Source organism: Aotus nancymaae, unplaced genomic scaffold (genome assembly GCF_030222135.1).
Source record: "Aotus nancymaae isolate 86718 unplaced genomic scaffold, 86718_ANA_hifiasm-v0.15.2.pri h1tg000011l, whole genome shotgun sequence".
Classification (NCBI taxonomy): domain Eukaryota; kingdom Metazoa; phylum Chordata; class Mammalia; order Primates; family Aotidae; genus Aotus; species Aotus nancymaae.
The window spans coordinates 30,451,752-30,473,192 of NW_026988422.1; the positions used below are offsets into that span (position 1 = coordinate 30,451,752).

At 40.7% G+C, this 21,441-nt stretch overlaps 1 protein-coding gene, 1 long non-coding RNA gene and 1 pseudogene across 12 annotated transcripts in view; 2 read left to right on the top strand and 1 right to left on the bottom strand.

The window, feature by feature from the left end:
- The window catches only part of RNF212B (ring finger protein 212B), a 68,483-nt gene that overhangs the window by 11,095 nt on the left and 35,947 nt on the right, over window positions 1-21,441 (bottom strand). For 6 of the 11 annotated variants that reach the window (XM_012466995.3, XM_012466986.2, XM_012466966.3 and 3 more), the window contains 10 exons: window positions 12,818-12,933; window positions 11,532-11,592; window positions 8,611-8,639; window positions 7,159-7,205; window positions 6,899-6,941; window positions 5,005-5,065; window positions 4,574-4,622; window positions 1,880-1,919; window positions 866-963; window positions 167-228 (listed from right to left, as the gene is read on the bottom strand). In XM_012466995.3, coding sequence (XP_012322418.1) covers window positions 167-228; window positions 866-963; window positions 1,880-1,919; window positions 4,574-4,622; window positions 5,005-5,065; window positions 6,899-6,941; window positions 7,159-7,205; window positions 8,611-8,639; window positions 11,532-11,592; window positions 12,818-12,933 — 606 coding nt within the window. The remainder of the gene's footprint in view (window positions 1-166; window positions 229-865; window positions 964-1,879; window positions 1,920-4,573; window positions 4,623-5,004; window positions 5,066-6,898; window positions 6,942-7,158; window positions 7,206-8,610; window positions 8,640-11,531; window positions 11,593-12,817; window positions 12,934-21,441) is intronic. The other 5 variants (XM_012467038.3, XM_012467021.3, XM_012466990.3 and 2 more) reach the window with 4 other exon arrangements.
- On the top strand, window positions 11,196-19,253 carry LOC135274230 (uncharacterized). Its single transcript, XR_010342028.1, has 3 exons — window positions 11,196-11,310; window positions 16,804-16,921; window positions 18,923-19,253. It is a non-coding gene; the product is annotated as an uncharacterized LOC135274230 (long non-coding RNA).
- On the top strand, window positions 11,911-12,007 carry LOC135274383 (U6 spliceosomal RNA; annotated as a pseudogene).

The following is a 21,441-nucleotide window of genomic DNA, read 5'->3' on the forward strand; positions in this document are numbered from 1 at the left end:
TTGAGACCATTTGGAAAATTGTGAACATATGGTTACCAGAGTTGAAACCCATGTTGCTCTTCACTGGTTATATTCCACCACCCTAAGACCAGAATGAGGCATTTAGTGTGCAGGCCTAACCATGTGAGATTTTATGCACAGACAAGTTAGACTAGCCAGGTCTCACCTGCAGGACTGGTAGCTGGAAACTAGGAAAACTCTCTAGTGTGGTTCTGCTCTCCCTCTGAGCTGAAGGATAAAATGGAACAGCGAAAGATAACTTACTTGGGCAGTTTCTTGGCAGTGTTACTTGTGGGTCAGGGTAACAAGGTAGTTCTTAATTGAAGGAACACTACTCAGAAGGGAAAGACAATCAGCAATTTAAGACATGGGTTATAAAGTCCGTTCTTATCCTGTGAGGACCAGGTACTGGCAGAGAGGTCTGAGATTTAACTATAAGTGGAAAGATAGGCAATATAAATATTTAGGTGAGCTAAGGAAAATGGCAAACACTTAGCAAGAGGACTAGTGGTAGCACCTTTACTGAAAAAGATGGGGAAAAGAATGGATATTGGCCTTATAATCCTCAGAACTGAGTGCCCAGCATTTTCAATATAGGGACTTTTGAGAAGCCAGTTTAATCCTATAGGCCAAACTTCTGGCTAAATAGTAAGACTTGACGGTGACAGGGTAAGTGCTCACCAGGGAAAATCCAGAGTTTCCCTTCACTGTGAAGGAAATGGGATGGCTCTTAACGAATATTAAGGAGCCAACTAGAGACAATGCTCTTTGGGGGCAAACCCCATCTTCTGTCATCTTGAAAAATCTTCATTTTAGTATATGTGTCTATAGTTGAAACTCCACTCCTTTGGAAATGTTAACTTACCAGAATTGTTGGGGGTAAGGACTCTTGTGTGGCCTGAAGGCTCATTTGGGGATGGTCCAAAAGAAAAAATCCCCTGTCCAGAGGAGGCAGATGAAGGTCTAAGGAAGGAAAATAAAAGCATCAGCAGAGAAAAGGAAAGGTAAAGGTAAAAATAAAAAGAATATTTAATGTAAGAGCCTATACAGTTAGGCCAGAGAGGAAAAACTCCCCTGCTTGCAACTAATAAATAATTTTTGCTTGCAACTAATAATAAAATAAGTTTTTTGGAGACAGGGTCTCACTCTGTTGCCCAGGTTGGAGTGCAGCAGTATGACTGTGGCTCACTGCAGCCTTGACTTCCTAGACTCAAGCGATCCTCCCGTCTTAGCCTCCCAAGTAGCCCATTAAGCCCAGCTAATTAGGTCTCACTTTGTTGCCCAGGCTGGTTGCCAACACCTAGGCTTAAACAAGCCTCCCACCTTGGCCTCCCTAAGTATAATCCCAGGATTATAGGTGGGAGCCACTACACCTGCCTGGCCAAAATACACTAATTTGGATGTATATTAAACACAGTGCTATCCAACTTTCTTTTTTGTTTATAAGGCATGTTATAAACTTCAGTGGTACAAGTCAGTGGAGAAGTAACCCTAGGAATGCTGGCAGAGTTTTGTATTTTCATTTTGATTGGTTTTGATTTTGAGACAGAGTCTCTGTCACGCAGGCTGGAGGGCATTGGCACCATCTCGGCTCACTGCACCCTCTGCCTCCCAGGTTCAAGCAATTCTCCTGCCTCAGCCTCCTGAGTAGCTGGGATTACAGGCATGTGCCACCACTCCCAGCTAATTTTTTTATTTTTAGTAGAGACAGGTTTTCACCATGTTGGCCAGGCTGGTCTCGAACTCCTGACCTCAAGTGATCCACCTGCCTAGGCCTCCCCAAGTGCTGGGATTACAGGCATGAGCCACCGCACCCAGCCTGCTGGCAGAGTTTAAGTATGAATACATCCCAAGAAAAATGAAGCACAGTGTTACTCACCTATAACATAAGCTGTGGGTTGAAGCTGGTGAAGGGGTTTCTGGAAAGCATAAAAATAAGCCTGTGAGATAATCCATGAACTGGAGAAGAGATTCTCCAGTTATACTGGGGTATACTGGGGGCCAAGGAAAAGGAAATGGAGATCAAAGATTTTTAGTATATATGTTAGGCTTGGGGGCTAATGGCAAGTGAAAAAGCTCACAAATCACATAGCAGTATCTCTAACAGGTGCTTTCCTCTCCCTTTCATGAGACTGTGGGCCGAGATCCCTCACTGCCTTCATGTGCTCTAATGTATCTGTGCCTTGGCTTCCCCTCCAAGATGGAAATCACCAGAAAGAATAGGTAAAGACAAAAAAATAGCTACAAGTGGCAGAACAAAGATCTCCAAAAATTTCCTTCTCCATAAAAACAGAAAGTTGGCATAATGGTCAGAATAAACTTTTTCAGAAATCTGGAAATTAACAAAGGGCTTGTAGTAATCTGGAGAATGTTTATTCAAGAAAAATACCAGAATGTTAGTAAAAACAGCAAGGTTTGTGGCATTTTAACTTGCTCTGTTGCCATTTCTCCTTCTCTAGCTCCATGGTAGCCTTGAAAACCAACAGGGCACACTCATGGTGAAAACCAACAGTCTGACAATCACTAGAGGGAATGGAACAGGGTTGGAGCTTTTTGGACTCATTCCCAAAGAACTGTCATTATTTGACCTATCTAGTGGTTCCCTGAAAGACCTCACCTTCAAGCTTGTCTTTATTTGACAGCACCAGGACTTAGAGCTCAGAGCTTACCAAGTGCAGAAAAACCTTTTCCCCAGTCTGCTGAAAACAATTAGAAGCACTTGTTTGGCTGCCTAAGAAGATAAATATCAGCTGGGACAAACAAAAGGCTAACCAAAAAGCATGACATATAGAAAACAAATAACAAAATGCAGAAGTCAGTCCTTCCTTATCTGTAATTACGTTAAATGTAAAGGAATTAAAAGGGAGAAACTGGCAAAAAGATGAAAGAAAAAACAAGTCCAACTATACACAGTCTACAAGAGACTCACTTTGGATTCAAATATGCATATAGGTTTAAAGGAGAAGGATGAAAAAATATATTCCATGCAAAAAAAGCAGTGAACAAGAGTGGCTATACTAATATCAGACAAAGTAGACTTTAAGACAAAATTGGCTGGGCTCACACCTGTAATCCCAGCACTTTGGGAGTCTGAGGCAGGTGGATCATGAGGTCAGGAGTTCAAGACCAGCCTGGCCAACAAGGTGAAACCCTGTCTCTGCTAAAAATACAAAAAGTAGCCAGGCATGGTGAGGCTGAGGCAGGAGAATTGCTTGAACCAGGACCAGGGAGGGGGAAGTTGCAGTGAACTGAGATTGCACCACCGCACTCCAGCCTGGGCTACAGAGCGAGAGTCCGTCTCAAGAAAAAAAAAAAAAAAAAAAAGACAAAACTGTTGGGCCAGGCACAGTGGCTCATGCCTGTAATCCCAGCACTTTGGGAGGCCAAGGCAGGCAGATCACTTGAAGCCAGGAGTTCGAGACCAGCCTGGCCAAATGGCAAAACCTCATCTCTATACTAAAAACACAAAAATTTGCCAGGCATGGTGGCACACGCCTGTAATCCCAGCTACTCAAGAGTCTGAGGCACGAGAATTGCTTGAAGCCAGGAAGTGGAGGTTGCAGTGAGCCGAGATTTTTGCCACTGAACTTCAGCCAGGACGACAGAGTGAGACTCTGTCTCAAGAAAAGACAAAAAAAGAAAATTGTTACAAGAGACAAAGGCATTAAATAATGATAAAGGGGTCAATTTATCAAGAAGAGAAACATTTATATATGCACCTAACAACGCAGTCCTAAAATACATAAGCAAAAACTGATATAATTGAAGAGAAAATTAGACAATTTGACAACAGGGACCAGGCATGGTTGCTCAGGCCTATAATCCCAGCACTTTGGGAGCCGAGGCAGGAGGATTGCTTGAGCCCAGGAGTTCAAGACCAGTCAGGGCAACACAGGGAGACCTCATCTCTACAAAGAAATTAAAATTAAAATTTTAAAAACTAGCCAGGCATAGTGTCACATGCCTTTTGTTCTAGCTATTCAGGAGGCTGAGGTGGGAGACTATTTAGAGAATTAAAAAAAAAAAAAGATTTGGGAATTTCAAATTATTTCTTGTGAAAGTCCTCTCTGATAGTATTCTCGAGGTACTGGCTAATGCCCTTGAAAATGGTAACAATAGTAATAGTTTTAAGGGGCTTTAGGTAAGAAATTAAGTAAGCAAACCTAAAACATTCCTTCACTGGAATAGTTTCATGTTTAAAACACAGCGAAGAAGCCAGATACCCTTCAGGCCAACAGTCGGCGTCTTGTGAACCTTCTTTTTACAATTAGCTTATACTGCCATCTTGTGGCAATTCAAAAAATTCCAAGTCAATTTTACTGAAAAGTTATCCTCCATCTCCTACCAGAGGTTTTCAATGACTTTCTATAACTCAAATCTTTATTTCCCTCTTATTAATTGGGGGGAAAAATCATTATTTGAAAAACCTGTAATATATGTATGGATACCTGGAATCACTGTCTGGAAAAAAAAAACAAGTGAAATGGTATTCTATTAGACATAGAAAACCAGAAATCCACAGATCTCTGCATAGAGTAGGTTGGCTTCTGACACCCTTTCTCCCTCCTCTCACCATTATAAGGGTTTCTTGGAGTTCTCCTTTCCTGCAGGCCTCTGCTTCCCTAATAGACAAATAATAAGCATCAATTAATATATCTCAGTTCTCTGGCTTCCCTATTCCCTATTTATCTATATCTACACATTCAAGCATATATTGTTCTACTACAGTGGGCAAACTAGTTTAAGAAAGAGCCATACTTTACTCTTTCCAAATGAACACCATGGACACTGTTATTTCAGTCCTAAAACACTTCTACTATTTCCACCCCTATTTATTCTGTGTCAGTTTTTAACATCAGGTCTCTGTTGCCAAAAGAAAATAGGGTCCAGTATGACATCAGATAATTTATGCCAAAACCAATATAATTTAAGTTCTCGATAAACCTTTGCTTTCATTTAATGTTAGAAACGTCAATCTGGAAAGAGAAGGTGAACATTGCTTACTTGTCCGAAGCTACCAAAGCCAGCCTCTCTATAAGGAATAGATTCCGCTGAGGAGGATCGACTGTATAAGGTGAAACAAAAAGAAAAAAAAAAGCAAAAAAACTAGTTTTATTTGTTGTTGTTGTTTTGTTTTTGTTTTTTTCAGACAGAGTCTCACTCTGTTGCCCAGGCTGGAGCACAATGGCACAGGCTCAGCTCACTGCAACCTCCACCTCCTGGGTTCAAGCGATTCTCATGCCTCGGCCTCCCCAGTAGGCAGGACTACAGGTGTGTGCCACACGTCAGGCTAAATTTTGTATTTTTAGTAGAGACAGGGTTTCACCATGTTGGCCAGGCTGGTATTGAACTCCTGACCTCAAGTGATCCACCCACCTCAGCCTCTCAAAATGCTGGGATTACAGGCATAAGCCACCATGCAGCCAGCCTCAAAAAACCTAGCTTTATATGTTGTTAGTACATATAACACTTCATTGTTGTTTTTTGGGAAAGGGGCATATGTCACTAATAAAATGTCTTCAAAGCTATATCGATGTGGGGAAAACAACTTTCTCTTCTAGTTTTGAGAGACTTCCTCTTGGCTCCCAGAAAGAGGGATTCCCTGACTTTGACACACATGGCCACCTTGGCACAAAAGCCTTGTGGTATGGAAAAACAAATTTGTTTGTATGTCCTCTTCTCTCTTTCCATCTTTCAGCATAGACTTAACTCCCTTAAGCCCAGACATCTGTTGGGACCTGACTCCCAGTCATTGGTTACCAGTGTGTCAGGCCATCTGGACTTTCCAGTGATGCTACTAACATGGCACCTGCAAAAAGAGCAGTGGTTCCCTTTCTAGATTGTGGATCTTCAGATAAATTCTGCCATTTTTTTTTTTTTTTTAGACGGAGTTTCGCTCTTGTGACCCGGGCTGGAGTGCAATGGCGCGATCTCGGCTCACCGCAACCTCCGCCTCCTGGGTTCAGGCAATTCTCCTGCCTCAGCCTCCTGAGTAGCTGGGATTACAGGCACGCGCCACCATGCCCAGCTAATTTTTTGTATTTTTAGTAGAGACGGGGTTTCACCATGTTGACCAGGATGGTCTCGATCTCTTGAACTCGTGATCCATCCGCCTCAGCCTCCCAAAGTGCTGGGATTACAGGCGTGAACCACCGCGCCCGGCCCAAATTCTGCCATTTTCTTTCTTTCTTTCTGAGACGTATTCTCACTCTGTCGCCCAGGCTAGAGTGCAGTGGCGAGATCTTGGCTCACTGCAACCTCTGCCTCCTGGGTTCAAGCGGTTCCCCTGCCTCAGCCTCCTGAGTAGCTAGGATTACAGGCACATGCCACCATGCCCAGCTACTTTTTTTGTATTTTTAGTAGAGACAAGGTTTCACCATGTTGGCCAGACTGGTCTCGAACTCCTGACCTCAGGTGATCCACCCGCCTTAGCCTCCCAAAGTGTTGGGATTACAGGTGTGGGCCACCGCGCCTGGCAAAATTCTGCCATTCTCATTTCACTTCCTGAAAGCAGGGTCGGCTTGTGAAAAGTTGTTAAACAACAGGCTAAATGTGAAATGTCAACCCTCACTCTAAACTTTCCCTGTTCAGAGCATCAGATGAAGACTTCATTGGGTTTTTTAATGGCTTTTTGATTTTTGGTAGTCCACTGAAGAAGGGAGTCTGAAAGTTGTATACTGTTAACGATTGTCTGCCCATGTCCTGCCTAAAATATCATGATCATTTATGGAAAGTATCTTTAATAAAGCCAGATACAGTTTGGCTTGAAAAAAAAAAACCTAGCTTTAAACTTCTACGTAGACCTAAAATTTTGTCAGTCCCAATCTGAGCCACATCTAGATATTTCTTTCATCTTCCAACTCTTGCCAACAGTTTTAATGTTGCTGTGTAGGCTTACCTGACCACTTGACTGCTATGCTGGGAACTGGGTCGTGGGGTAACTGAAAGAGAATAGAGTGCAGAATAAAAAGTTGCCGTCAATGGTGCACCCTGCCTTGCCTGGCCAATTTGTTGTGTGCAGTAATCTGTTATATGATGTTTTCATATTATACATAAAGTTAGGAAGATCACATTATTGTCTTTGAGAGGAGACCATCTTCTACATAGGGAAAGGATATTCATCTCACACAGATATTTAAGGAAAAAAATGTTCTTCACCTGACTGTGATGGGGAAGTAATGCCCACTGGTCGAGGTGTGGTTGACCTGCAAGTAACAAAAAGAGAAGCGGCTCAAATCCCCCTAAGCAAAAGTTAAGTGCCACTTTAGAGGATCAATCAGATCATTGTTTATAGAAATAATAGCTTCCTCTCTGAGCACAAATTGCTTATTCTCATGTATTATAGGTAGCATCCTCGCATACTGAAGCAACGTTTCTATATAAAACCCGTTGCTCTCCAACTCCCTAAGTGGAGCTTTCTCCACTTCTGTGTTGCCCATAATAAAAGTTGTAAAGTACACTTTTCTTCTCTCCTCAGTGCCTCACCAAGTACTCTCAGCCATACAGCTGTCCATCCATTCATACATCCCTCCATCCTCTCATCCACCTTAAGAAACTAGAAAAAGAACTAAACCCAAAATAACCAGAAAGAAGGATGCCATCCAACAAGCATATATTTGTGTCCATATTTCCTAGATCCTGAGATTACAAAGGTAACTAGAATAACTGAGAGGCTTACAGGCTAGTGGGAGAGATTAAAAAAACAATTGGAGCAGTGTTTAAGTGTCATAATGGGCTTATCAGAAGTACAGAAGGACAAAAGAACACTAGACTGTAACTTCTATGAATGTAGGGGGCCATGTCTTTTTAATCCATCAATGCAGAGCTGATATTAAAAATATTTTTAGGCTGGGCATGGTGGCTCACGCTTATAATTCCAGCACTTTCGCAGGCCGAGGTGGATGGATCACCTGAGGTTGGGAGTTTGAGACCAGCCTGACCAACAGGGAGAAACCCCGTCTCTACTAAAAAACACAAAATTAGCCGAGTGTGGTGGCACATGTCTGTAATTTCAGCTACTCAGGAGGCTGAGGCAGGAGAGAATCGCTTGAACCCAGGAGGTGGAGGTTGTGGGTGAGCCAAGACTGAGCCAGTGCACTCCAGCCTGGGCAACAAGAGCAAAACTGTCTCAAAAAAAAAAAAAAAAAAAAAAAAATATATATATATATATATATATATATACACACACACACACACACACACACACACACACACACATTTTCTTAACAGTTGGTAGAGCATACATATCACTAATTAGAAAGGACCAGTGGAATATATCCAGCCCCTAACACTGTACCTGATAAACTGTAGGCACTTAATATTTATTGAATGAATGAATAGACCATCTAACTCTACCTAATGCAATCTTCACAGAGGAAATGACTGAGTTGAATTTTGAAGGATGAGTAGGATTTCATAAGATGACAGTCCAGGGTGAGCACTACAATTAAAATTTTACTTCGGCACTTTTCAGTGAGTAACTCTTTCTCGGAGAAGTGAAAGCTAAATTCATTAACCATTTTCTTTCTCTCAGAGTTCATACAGCCAGGAGTCAAGAAAGAATAGGCATTTTCAGGGGACTGGGCTAGTACGGAAGCTGATAAAACTGACCTGCTTCCTTGGTACCAACTCGGAGATTCCTATAGGTTAAAAAAAAATAAAAGCAGAAGTGAAGAAAGCTGCAACTGAGGATCCTAATCAACAGATCTTTAGTCTTAATTGTTAGGTAACAAAGCTCAATGCCCCTTAGTCAGGGTTGCTAAGATTCCCAGTAGGGTGAAAAGTAGCTGCAGTATTTCCTTAGTAGCTTTGAGGGGATAAAATTTTAGTTCTTCATAAGTGCACATAGGGAATCCCACAGACTAACATGTGGGGAAATATGGAGTCTCTGGAGAGAGAAAGGGAAATGACATACTACAATGTGCTTGAATAATTATAGAAGTGGGATCAACAGGAAAATTATACAAATACACAGAACATTCTTAGGAAGAAAAAATACTTAGGAAGTAGAGTGTGATGCAGAGGAAGGGTCCTGAGGTGTCTTGAGTTTATTGAAGAGAAATTTTTGAGTTGCAACAGATGTCTCCTCTATAAGACAGCTTTCTTTTTTTCTTTTTTCTTTTTTTTAGAAAGAAAGAAAAAAAGATTGAAGAAGAGGAGGAAAAAGGAAAAGAAAGAGAGAGAGAATGGGAGTATTGCTTTCTTGCCCAGGCTAGAATGCAATTTACTAATGAGTTTTGAAAACCTCTTTTATACCGATAATTATACTTAATGATGTAGTCAGGAAGAAATAAGGAAAGAAAATAAACAAACAGCCAACCAATATTTCATTTAAACCTATGAAATGCTATGCGATTACTGAGGAGTGATTTACTTCCAATTATGTAGTCACTTTTGGAATAGGTGTGAGGTGGTAATATATGTTTTGTGTATTTGAAGTGGAGAGTTCTATAAATGTTTATTAAGTTTACTTGTTCCGGGTCTGAGTTCAAGTCCTGGATGTCCTTGTTAATTTTCTGTCTCATTGATCTATAGAATTGTTAGCTCTTCTTGTTACATTAATCCTTTTGCCATTATGTAATGTCCTTCTTTGCCTCTTTTGATCTTTGTTGCTTTAAAGTCTACCTTATCAGAGGCGAGAATTGCATCTCCTGCTTTTTGTTTGTTTATTTTGACTCTCTGTTTGGTTGGTAAATCTTCCTCCTACTCTTTGTTTTGAGTCTTTGTGTATTGTTGCATGTAAGATGAGTCTGGATGCAGCATACTGATGGGTTTTGGCTTTTTATCCAATTAGAATATATATAAGTTTAATACTGGTATTTGATGCTAGCTGGCTGTTTTGCCCATTAGTTGATGTAAATTTTTCATTGTGTTAATGTTCTTGCTTTTTGATATATTTTTGGAAAGGCTGATATTGGTTGTTCCTTTATATGTATAGTGCTTCTCTCAGAAGCTCTTGTAAAGCAGGCCTGGTGGTGGTGAAGTCTCTAAGTACTTGTTTGTTCGCAAAAGATTTAATTTTTCCTTCACTCATAAAGCTTAGTTTGGCTGGATAGGAAATTCTGGGTTGAAAGTTCTTTTCTTTAAGGATGTTAAATATTGGTCCCCACTCTTTTCTAGCTTGTAGGGTTTCTGCTGAGAGATCTGCTGTAAGTCTGATAGGTTTCCCTTTATGGGTAACCTGACCTTTCTCTCTGGCTGCCCTTAGTATTTTCTCCTTCATTTCAACCCTAATAAATCTGGCGATTATGTGCCTTGGGGTTGGTCTTCTTGAAGAATATCTTTGTGGTGTTCTCTGTATTACCTGGAGTTGAATATTACCCTGCCTTGCTAGGTTGGGAAAGTTTTCCTGAATGATATCCTGAAGAGTATTTTCCAACTTGGATTCATTCTCTTCATTACATTCAGGTACACCTATCAAACATAAATTAGGTCTTTTCACATAGTCCCATATTTCCTGGAGGCTTTGCTCATTCCTTTTTATCCTTTTTTCTCCAATCTTGTCTTCTCGTTTCATTTCACTGAGCTGGTCCTCGACTTCTGATATCCTTTCTTCTGCTTGATCAATTCGACTGTTTAAACTTGTGCATACTTCGCGAAGTTCTCATGTTGTGTTTCTCAGCTCCATCAATTCACTTATGTTCCTCTCTAAATTGTCCATTCTCGTTAGCATTTCGTCAAACCTTTTTTCAAGGTTCTTAGTTTCTTTGCATTGGGTTAGAACAAGTTCTTTTAATTCACGGAAGTTTCTTATCATCCACATTTTGAAACCTGCTTCTGTTATTGGAACACACTCTTAATCTATTAAGCCTTGTTCCGTTACTGATGAGGAGTTGCGATCCCCTGTAGAGGGAGAGGCATTCTGATTTTGGGTATTCTCTGCCTTTTTAGGCTGCTTTCTTCCTTTCATTATATATTTATCCCTCTGTCGTCTTTGTAATTACCGACTTTCTAACTAGGTCTCTGAGCAGACGTCCAACTTTTTGATTCCCAGCGCTGAAATCTGAGCAATCCACTGCGCTGGCCAAAACAGCGGTGTTAAGATTGATGGTGCTTTTCTGCCCGGGAATCTCCGGACTCTGCACCAAGAACTGATGCTCTAAGGCGCCAGCTAAACCGCCGCACCAGCCACAAGAGTCACCCTGGCGACCCGTGGGGCTCCTCCGCTGGGAATCTCTTGGTCCGTGAGCAACAAATATTCGTCTGAAAGTGTGGCGTCCTCTCGTTCTCTGCGCTTTCACTGGGAGCTAGGTGCCCGAGCTGCTAGTGATCAGCCATCTTGGATCTTCCTATAAGACAGCTTTCTAACTGGTATGTTGTGAATGGATTACAAGTGTGCTATATATTGATTCTTTCAGTCCTCCAAGGTCTGCTGAGACCTCATCCATTTACTATAGTGTGCTTATTGTACAAGTATCAATTTCTGTGTGTTCCATGATGAGAAAAAGGTTAGGAAACACTATTCTATACAGTCAGCTAGATAGATTAGAAAAGTAGGAGAGAAAATAATAAGGAAAATCTATTTCATTTACCTTTAGATTGGCTAGACGTTTCTTCAGTTCTCCATTCTCCTTCCTTAAGACTGATAATTCTCTAGGCAAAAGATGAAAACAATCAGCTCCAGCAGATCAGGGATTAAAAACCTGATTTTTTCTTATTATAACTATTAACATCTATTTAATGCTTATTGAGAAATGCTTGCAGCTATACAAGCTATTTCTATCAGAGATTTTGTGATTTAAGGGGACAATGGCAGGATTTTGATAATGAGAACAATCAGGTGGACAAAATAAGAGATAACTTGGTATGATTTCAAGGGAATTTGCAAAAAAAAATCCATTTCCTCTCTCCACACACACATCTCTGGCCTGCTGATGTCTAAAAATTTTTATCAAGGATTCCATCTTTTGATTGCTCTGGCAGCACATATACCAAAATTGGAACAATACAGAGAAGATTAGAATGGCCCCCAAAGACAGTTAACATGCAAATGCTTAAGGCAATTCATAAAAAAAAATAATAACAATAATAATAAATTTAAAAAGAAGAAAAAAAAATCCAGACCAGCCTAGGCAATGTGGAGAGACTCAGTCTATACAAAAAAAAAAAAATACAAAAATTAGGCAGGCATAGTGGTATGCACGTGTAGTCCCAGCTACTTGGGAGGCTGAGGTGGGAGGATCACTTGAGCCCAGGAGGTTGACGCTACAATGAGTGTTATCAGTGTGAATCAGCTATATCTGATTTTTCAAAAAGAAGTGGAGGGTTTTGTTTTGTTTTTTTTTTTGAGACAGTGTCTCACTTTTTCACCCAGGCAGGAGTGTAATGGTGTAATCATAACTCACTGTAACTCAGACTCCTGGGCTCAAAGGATCCTCCAGCCTCAGCCTCCCAAGTAGCTGGGACTGCAGGTGGGAACCACCATGTCTGGCTAATTTTTTATTTAAAAACTATTTTTTTTTTTAGAAACAGAGTCTCACTATGTTGCCCAGGCTGGTCTTCTCCTGGACTCAAGTGATCCTTCTGCTTTGGCCATCCAAAGTTCTAGGATTATAAGTGTGAGCCACTGCACCTGGGCTTTGGAAGCAGTTTCTGATACTGGGAAATAGAAGAGGAAAACTATAAAGTGAGAAGGGCCTCTGGAGGGCAGAAAGAAAAAAAATGGAGATTCAGGGGATCAAAAACTCTGTACCTGATTTTCCCAAACAAACAAATACATATGGAGCAATTTCCAGGCTTTGCAAACACAAGGAAATAAGGACTGTCACTTCTTAGATAGACAAAAAAAAGCTCTCTAGGGATTTGACTTGTTACTTACTTGTCCTGGCTGACCAGTGCTTGCTGTGCCTCCTGCATGGCTGTTTCTAACTTTGTAATTCTATGCTTATAAAAGGCGAGGAGGAGATCTGTTTGTTTCTTCTGGAAACTCCACACCTACTAGGGAAAAACAAGCCTTTGACATACTCTCCCATAACTCCTTCCTCTTCACTTCTGGCAACAAAGGGAAAGCCATCAAATCACACTTTATTATACTGCTCATTTTCTTCTAGAACATCTGGCCTAATTCACAACTTCCCAGAACTAGAGCTCAGCACTCAATTCCAAGGCACTGGCCTTCTACTATCTTTTTTTTCTTTTTTTTTTTTTTGAGATGGCATTTCACTCTTGTTGCCCAGGCTAGAGTGCAATGGCATGATCTCGGCTCACTGAAACCTCTGCCTCCTGGTTCAAGCTTTTCTCCCGCCTCAGCCTCCTGCGTAGCTGGGATTACAGGCATGTGCCACCCTGCCTGGCTAATATTGTATTTTTAGTAGATACAGGGTTTCTCCATGTTGGTCAGGCTGATCTCTAACTCCCTACCTCAGGTGATCCACCTGCCTCAGTCTCCCAAAGTGCTGGGATTACAGGCATGACCCACCGTGCCCAACCCCTTCTACTATCTTAATGAGAATAGTCTATCATAGTAGAATGACACTTTAAAAATAAGATTTTTCATCCTGTGCAGTAAGAGAGATTTTAACTGTTTTTCAAGCTTATAATTGGTTCTAACTTGTCCACTATTAGTTTGGATCAGCTTCCACATTCATAGCTATTACAGAGCTTTGGTGACCAATTTACTTTCCCTAAAGACACCTACACAGAGTCACCTGCAGGCTGCTTATGCTGCTACAGGAAAGGGTGGAGAGGCATAGAAGGAGATTGCCTATGCTTGAATTTTGTTTCTGGGCATGCACACATAATTTTATCATTTGCCTTGCTTTACCATTTGCTATGCTAATGTGTCTATCATAGGATTGCTGAATCGGATCAAAAGTTAATATTTAGAAAGTGTTTTAGCTTTGTCAGGCTCTACTTTTGAGTACACAGCAGTATTCATGTCTCATCTGCTTCCTCCCTGTTCAGACTATAAACCCTCTTTTGTCTAGGGTCCTTCTCTAGATCTTGGTACTTTTCTCATAAACTTTTTGTTCTCACCTAATTTTCAAATTGTTCTTGCCACCTTACTAAAGAATTGTACTTAAGCATTTCCTTTCTACTAAAGGTAAACTAAACTGTTCTAGATAGATAAGAATTTATTCTAGTCTATTTTTCAAAAACAAGCAAACAAAAACCCTTTAATAACGTTTTTAATAAAAATAAAATGTTTATTTTAAGCTACGAAAAAAAATGTTTCGGAGATTCGGGAGGCCAAGCCTGAGGCAGGAGGATTGCTTGAGGCCAGGAATTTGAGACCAGCCTAAGCAACATAGCAAGACCCTGTCTCTACAAAAAATAATTTTTAAAACTTAGCCAGGCATGATAGCACATGCCTATAATCTCAACTACTTGAGAGGCTGAAGTGGGTGGGTCGCTTGACCCCAGGAGTTCGAGGCTGCAGAGAGCCATGATCATGTCTCTGCACTGCAGCCTGGGCAACACAGCAAGACCCCATCTTAAAAAAATTATTTTAGAAAATTTGAATAGTGGAGGCCAGGCATGGTGGCTCATGCCTGTAATCCCAGCACTTTGAGTGATCTCAAGTGACCTCAGATAACTTGAGGTTAGGAGTTCGAGACCAGCCTGACCAACATGGTGAAACCCTGTCTCTACTAAAAATGAAAAAATTAGCCAGGCATGGTGGCACACAGCTGTAATCTCAGCTAATGGAGAGGCTGAGGCAGGAGAATCACCTGAACCCACAAGGTGGAGGTTGCAGTGAGCCATGATTGCACCACTGCACTCCAGCCTGGACAACAGAGTGAGACTCCATCTCAAAAAAAAAAAAAAAATTGTGGAGAAGCAGAATAAAAGTCACTCTGAATCATAGGAATTACCTAAAATGGCAGGGGTAGGGATGAATCTACATAACAGACAGCCACGTCACAGTGTTAGTATCCCAAATATCCTAATCCTACCCTTAGGGTTAGTTGGAAGCAAAATTAAGTTAATATCAGGCTAGCATCAAGAAAAGCCAAATTCTGCCCTAGATTAGTTAGTCCCTCCTTTGAGATTACCATGGGTCATAAGTGCACAAACAGACTCCACTGTGGAACTCCAGGGTGCCAGACTGGACTATGGGAGGGTCTTTTGCCAGGCCTAAGCAGACCTACTTTGTCTGCTTCTCCCCAAAAACTGATCATTCCAAGAAGAAGAAAGACCAGTCCAGAAAACAACCAGCAAGGAGTATTAGAGGAGAAGAGCAAATGATTTTGCCTGATGCCAGGGTACAAATGTTTAGCCTATTTCAAATACATTCACCGAAGAAGATTCTGAAATCTAACTCAGTAATGTACTTAAAAACTCAGTACATTACTTTAAAAAATTACCAATAGTTAGCAATGCTTCAAATCCCTTGGCTTCATGAAAAGGTTGGCCTCTTTCCTTTTTCCAAAGAAGATTAACTTTTGCTTGCTCACTTGCTTTTTTTTTTTTAATTTTTAAAATTTTTTTAGAAATAATATCTTGCTATGTTGCCCAGGCTGGTCTTGAACTCCTGGTCTCAAACAATCCTCCTGCCTTGGCCTCCCAATCACTTACTTTTTCTTAAAGGTGTGATTATTTTGTTAATACAGTAACGCAGAGCTGATAATAATAAAAGTAGTTCTATTGATGATAACACTTAACATTGTCTGGATAATGCAAGTGTTAAATATTGTTTGCTTTATTGAAACATTGATACCAACATTTCATTAGTATGAAACTACCTACTTCTAGACTCTGATTCCTTTCCTTTATCTCCATACTAGGACCAAGTAAGGATATTATGGTCTTTATGCTCTGGATTCCTGCCATTTTACTATTGATAGCATGTCAAAATACAAAATTACAACAAATTTAGTTTAAAGATCTTAACTGGCTTTGATTTGCAATTCTAGACTTGAGCAACACATTATTCTAAAAAACAGAATGAGTGTTCTGATGAACTGAGCAGAGGAGTTGGCTTTTTAGGCAGAAAAGGGCTGAAGAAAACAGAAACAGAGAACAAAAAGTGCATGGGTTGGTTCATAGTTACTTTCCTTGAAAAAAGTTAAAGCAGAGGGGACTTCTTTATTATGCTGGCTAAAACTGGCCTGTTTGGAGATTTGGCTATTACCTCTATCTCTCTCCTGATTTCTTGGAAGACCAAATAAACTGTCAGCATGAGTAAGTACATTTTGGTTTGGTCTGTTGGACCTAGTGCAGAAACTCAATCCAAACCAATGGTCTTGTATAAACTTTATTTTACATATAAAACATAATTTTTATTTTATATGCTTCAGAGAGTATTTTAAAACTTCAGTTCTGAATTAGGTCCAACAAAAGGTTGGAAAGAGTAAAGGAGAAATCACTGAAAGACACTGAGAGAGGCACAGTAATGGAAGCATAAAGGGGGAGCTTAGTAGGTTTACTACAATAAGACAAGATATTTTGGTCTAATGTGGGTTATTATAAAAGAAATATTTTTGTTGTTTATACAAGTAGGCCAGGTGCAGTGGCTCACGCCTGTAATCTTAGCACTTCGGGAGGCCCAGATGGGCAGATCACTTGAACTCAGGAGTTTGAGAGCAGCCTGGGCAACATGGCAAAATGCCATCTCTACCAAAAATACACACATACAAAAAAGTAATATATGCTTTGGAAATGAATATTAGTTTATCATTTTTGTACTAAAGAATGACCTTCCCAATTCTTATTTTTATTTTGATAGAGATGGGGTCCTGCTACATTGCCCAAACTGGTCTCAAACTTCTAGCCTCATGTCAGCCTGCAAGTGCTGGGATTGTAGGAGTGAGCCACCATGCCTAGTCTTAGGGGTTTTTTTTGTTTTGTTTTTTTTTTTTTTAGAGTCTTGCTGTGTCACCCAGACTGGAGTGCAAGGACATGTTCACAGTTCACTGCAGGCTCAACCTCCTGTTCTCAAGTGATCCTCCTATCTCAGCCTCCCAAGTAGCTGAGACAACAGGTACATGCCACCATACTCTGCTATTTTTTTTTTTTTTTTTTTTTTGAGAAGAAGTTTTGTTCTTGTCACTCAGGCTAGAGTGCAATGGTGCAATCTCGGCTAACTACAACCTCCATCTCCTGGGTTCAAGTGATTCTCCTGCCTCAGCCTCCAGAGTATCTGGGACTACAAGTGCCTGACACCACACCCAGCTAATTTTAGTATTTTTAATAGAGATGGGGTTTCATAATGTTGGCCAGGCTTGTCTGGAACTCCTGACCTCAGGTGATCCACCTGCCTCAGCCTCCCAAAGTGCTGGGATTGCAGGCGTGAGCCACTGTGCCCAGCCCACCCCATTAATTTTTAATTTTTTTTTTTAAGAGAAAGAGTCTCACTATGTTGCCCTGGCCGATCTCAAACTCCTGGGTTCTAGCAGTCCTCTCACTTTGACCTCCCAAAATGTTGAGATTATAGGTATGAGCCACTGTGCCTAGCCTTCGTTCTTATTTTTAAATGTCAGCATTTTTATTTAGTTGAAGATTTATTTTTGCATGCAATTTAATTTTTGAACATTTGTAAATAAGACACTGTTTTAGAAATTCACTTTAAAGGTATTGGTAAATTCATGATCTCTCTTTGACATTCAAAACCTATTACTTTGCCTTATCTATCTTTTGTGGAACTCCCTTATTCCACAGTATCTACAAGCAAGTCTTAGTGTTTTTGAACTATATGTCTGGATAGTCATTTGCTTGATAAAAAAAAAAAAATTCTCTTTAGAAGTACTCCAACTAAAGAAATGAGAAAGGAGATGAAATTGGAATTTTTTTTCTTTCTTTTTTTTTTTTTTGAGGCAGAGTCTCACTCTGTCTCCCAGGCTGGAGTGCAGTAGCACGATCTCTGCTCACTGCAACCTCTACCTTCTGGGTTCAAGCAATTCTCCTACCTCCAGAGTAGCTGGGATTACAGGCACGCACCACCAAGCCCAGGTAATTTTTTGTATTTTTTTAGTAAAGACAGGGTTTCACCATGCTGGCCAGGCTGGTCTCGAACTCCTGACCTCATGACCCCACCTTGGCCTCCCAAAGTGCTGGGATTACAGATGTAAGCCGTCTCACCCGGCCTCAAAATTGGAATTTTATAACTTCTAATGAATTAATGGATCTCTGCAAAGTTCATCAACGGCTACCCTCATAGAAAATAAGAGACATAAGACCTTAAGTACCTCTTGATGGAATACAACACTGGAATAAAGTGGTCTTGCCTCACCTTCCCCACTCCCGCAAACCAATGATGGTGATTAAGCCTAAACCTACCTATCTATTCACAGGAAATAGAGGACAGAGGAACATAGGAAATAACTCCATGGGTACAATAAACAAAATCCACACTGTGGACAATTCTGTAGGACAAAAGACTGTTTTCTTCAATAATAATTTAAAAAGAAATGAGAGAAAATTTATAATGTAAAAGAAATTTAAGAGACATAATAACCAACTGAAATATATACCTTTCCTCAATTCAAAATGCGGGAACATTTTAAAACTGAGACAACTGGAGAAATGTGAATGCAGACTGATTATTTGATAATATTATGGAATCGTTATTTTAGAACGATGTGGTTATATTCAAGAAAAAAATTGTATCTTTTAGAGATACACACTGAAATATTTACAGATTGAAATGATATAATATCTGGTTTTGGCTTTAAAATAATCTGGGTTGGGGTGGCAGGAGGTATAGATGGAGGAAAATTAGCCAATCACTGATAATTGTTGAAGTGGCATGACGGATGAATGGAAATGAAACGGTCCTCATAGAGTTTAACAAGAATTACATGCTTGGTTCTGGGCAGAAATATAGTTATAATTAATCAGGCTGCACTTTGGCCCACTTCCTTTTAGCTGCAAAAGTCACATCACACTAGATGCTGACCATTTGCACCCTCATTGTTTTCATAAATGGAATCTGACGTTAGAATCATAAGGCTTTTGCTTAAAAGTTGCTTAAGATATTTTTCAGATCCTGAATTCCAGTGGAACGGCTGATACCAGCCAGTCTGAAGACCCTGATAGAGGAATCAAATCAGAATGCAGTTTCTTCATCTCCCCTTCCCATGACTTCACCCTGCAGTTTTTAACCAATCAATGACCCCCACACCTTGGCTTACTACTTGTCCAACCCCTTTAAAACCTCTAGCCTCAAATTCCTCCTAGAGGCAAATGTTCATCTGTCTTATGATTAAACCTCTTTCTCTGCTGCAACCCAGTGTCTTGGTGTACTAACTTGCTGTTCACTGGGCAACGAACCTGATATGGTTCAGAAATTAATTATATTATACATATCATTGTACTATCATTATACTATTCTCTTTCAGGCATTTGAAATTATATGTGATAAAATCATAATAAACTATTTTTTTTAATGAGCTGATTTTGAGGAGGATCCTTTGAACAGGGTATATAAGAAATATATACATGGTCTTTGTCCCTGGTTTCTCACAGTTAACCAAAACCCTTGGCGTTTTCTGAGTGATAGGAGCATCTTTTCAAGCCCCTTTCAACCACACCTGAGTTTGTGTTAGTGAGGTGACTCTTGGTGGGCTCCTAGATAGCATCAAAATGGGGGCTTGTTGCCAGAGGAACCAAACACTGATTAGAGGGTTGGGGTCCCAACTCTTCTTCCCACCCCACCCCCACCCCAGACAACCAGAAAGGGAAAAGGGGCTAGAGACTGAGTTCAATCGCCAATGACCAATTCTTTAATCAATCATGTCTATGTAATGAAACCTTCATAACAATTCCTAAACAAGAGGGTTCAGAGAGTTATCGGGTTGGTGAACACTTGAAGATGCTGGGAGGGTAGTGCATCTGGAGACGGTATGGAAGCTCTGTACCTCCTCACATACTTTGCATCTCTTCCATTTGGCTGTTCCCATGATGCACATTTATTTATTTATTTATTTATTTTTGAGATGGAGTCTCACTCTGTCACTCAGGCTGGAGTGCAGTGGCACAATCTCGGCTCATTGCAACCTCTGCCTTCCAGGTTCAAGCATTTCTCCTGCTTCAGCCTCCAGAGTAGCTGGGATTGCAGACCCCCACCAGCACACCTGGCTAATTTTTGTATTTTTAGTAGAGACGGGGTTTCATTATATTGGCCAGGCTGGTCTTGAACTCCTGACTTCAGGTGATCCACTCGCCTCAGCCTCCCAAAGTGCTGGGATTATAAGCGTGAGCCACCACACCCAGCCTAATTCAGTCTTTAAAGTGTAGAAGTCAGGCATTTCCGGTATAAAGGTATGAAAGTATATGGTCTGTAAAAGAACTGCAAAGAACTAAATCTGCCTAATAGGTAATAAATAACCTTACGTAATAACTTGTGTTTGTACATGAGATATGAGGTGGTAGTTGTGATTGAAATTGAAGAGGTTGGCTAGATGCAGTGGCTCACACCTGTAATCCCAGCACTTTGGAAGGCCGAGGCAGGTGGATCATGAGGTCAAGAGATGGAGACCATCCTGGCCAACATGGTGAAACCCCGTCTCTACTACAAATATAAAAATTAGCTGGGTGTGGTGTTGCGCACCTGTAGTCCCAGCTACTTGGGAGGCTGGGGCAGGAGAATGGCTTGATCCCTGGAGGCGGAGGTTGCAGTGAGCCAAGGTCGCACAAGACTCCGTCTCAAAAAAAAAAGAAAGAAAGAAAAAGAAAAAGAAAAAGAAATTGGAGAGGTTAAGAGGAACCAGATCATTAAGGTAACAATGTGTCACTCTGAGGAGCCTGAAACTTAGGTAATAGGAAGCCACCAAAGGATTTTGAAAAGGCAGTTACTTGTTCAGATTTGTAATTGAAATAGATTATTGTGATGGGTCGGAGGGAACAGATTTGAGCAAAAAAGAACCCTAAGGATGCTTTCTTAACAAAAGCAATTGGAGGATTGTTAATAAGATGTCTGAAGTACCCACACTGAATGAGAGCCACAGCAGCCCACCAGGTGGAGGGTTATGTTTTGGGTTGCACAGTTTGTATGATCAAAGGAATACTACCTTACACTGGCCTAAGAAGAATTCAATACACTGTTTTGGAAGTTCTAAATACTGACAGACTAGCTTTTCCTTTTTAGGTAAAATAATCTCAAACTAAATAAAACTTTTCTTCAAAAGCACCATTGAGTATCTCTAATTTTTCTATTTTTACCCAAGCTAGAGTACACTCGTGCAGTCATGGCTCACTGTAGCCTCAGCCTCTTGGGCTCAAGTAATCCTCTCACCGCAGCCTCCTGAGAAGCTTGGACTACAGGTGTGCACCACCAAGCCCAGCTAATTTTTAAATTTGTAGAGACAAAGTTTCACTCTGTTGCCCAAGCTAGTCTCAAACTCCTGGCATCAAGCAATCCTCTCACCTTGGCCTTCCTAAGTGCTGGGATTACAGGTGTGAGCCATTGTGCCTGGTCCATTGAGTACCTCAGTTGTCCAAATTTTTAATTCAAATGAGGTATGGAGAAGCAAGCTCTGGTCTATTGATGAGATCAAATCTTGA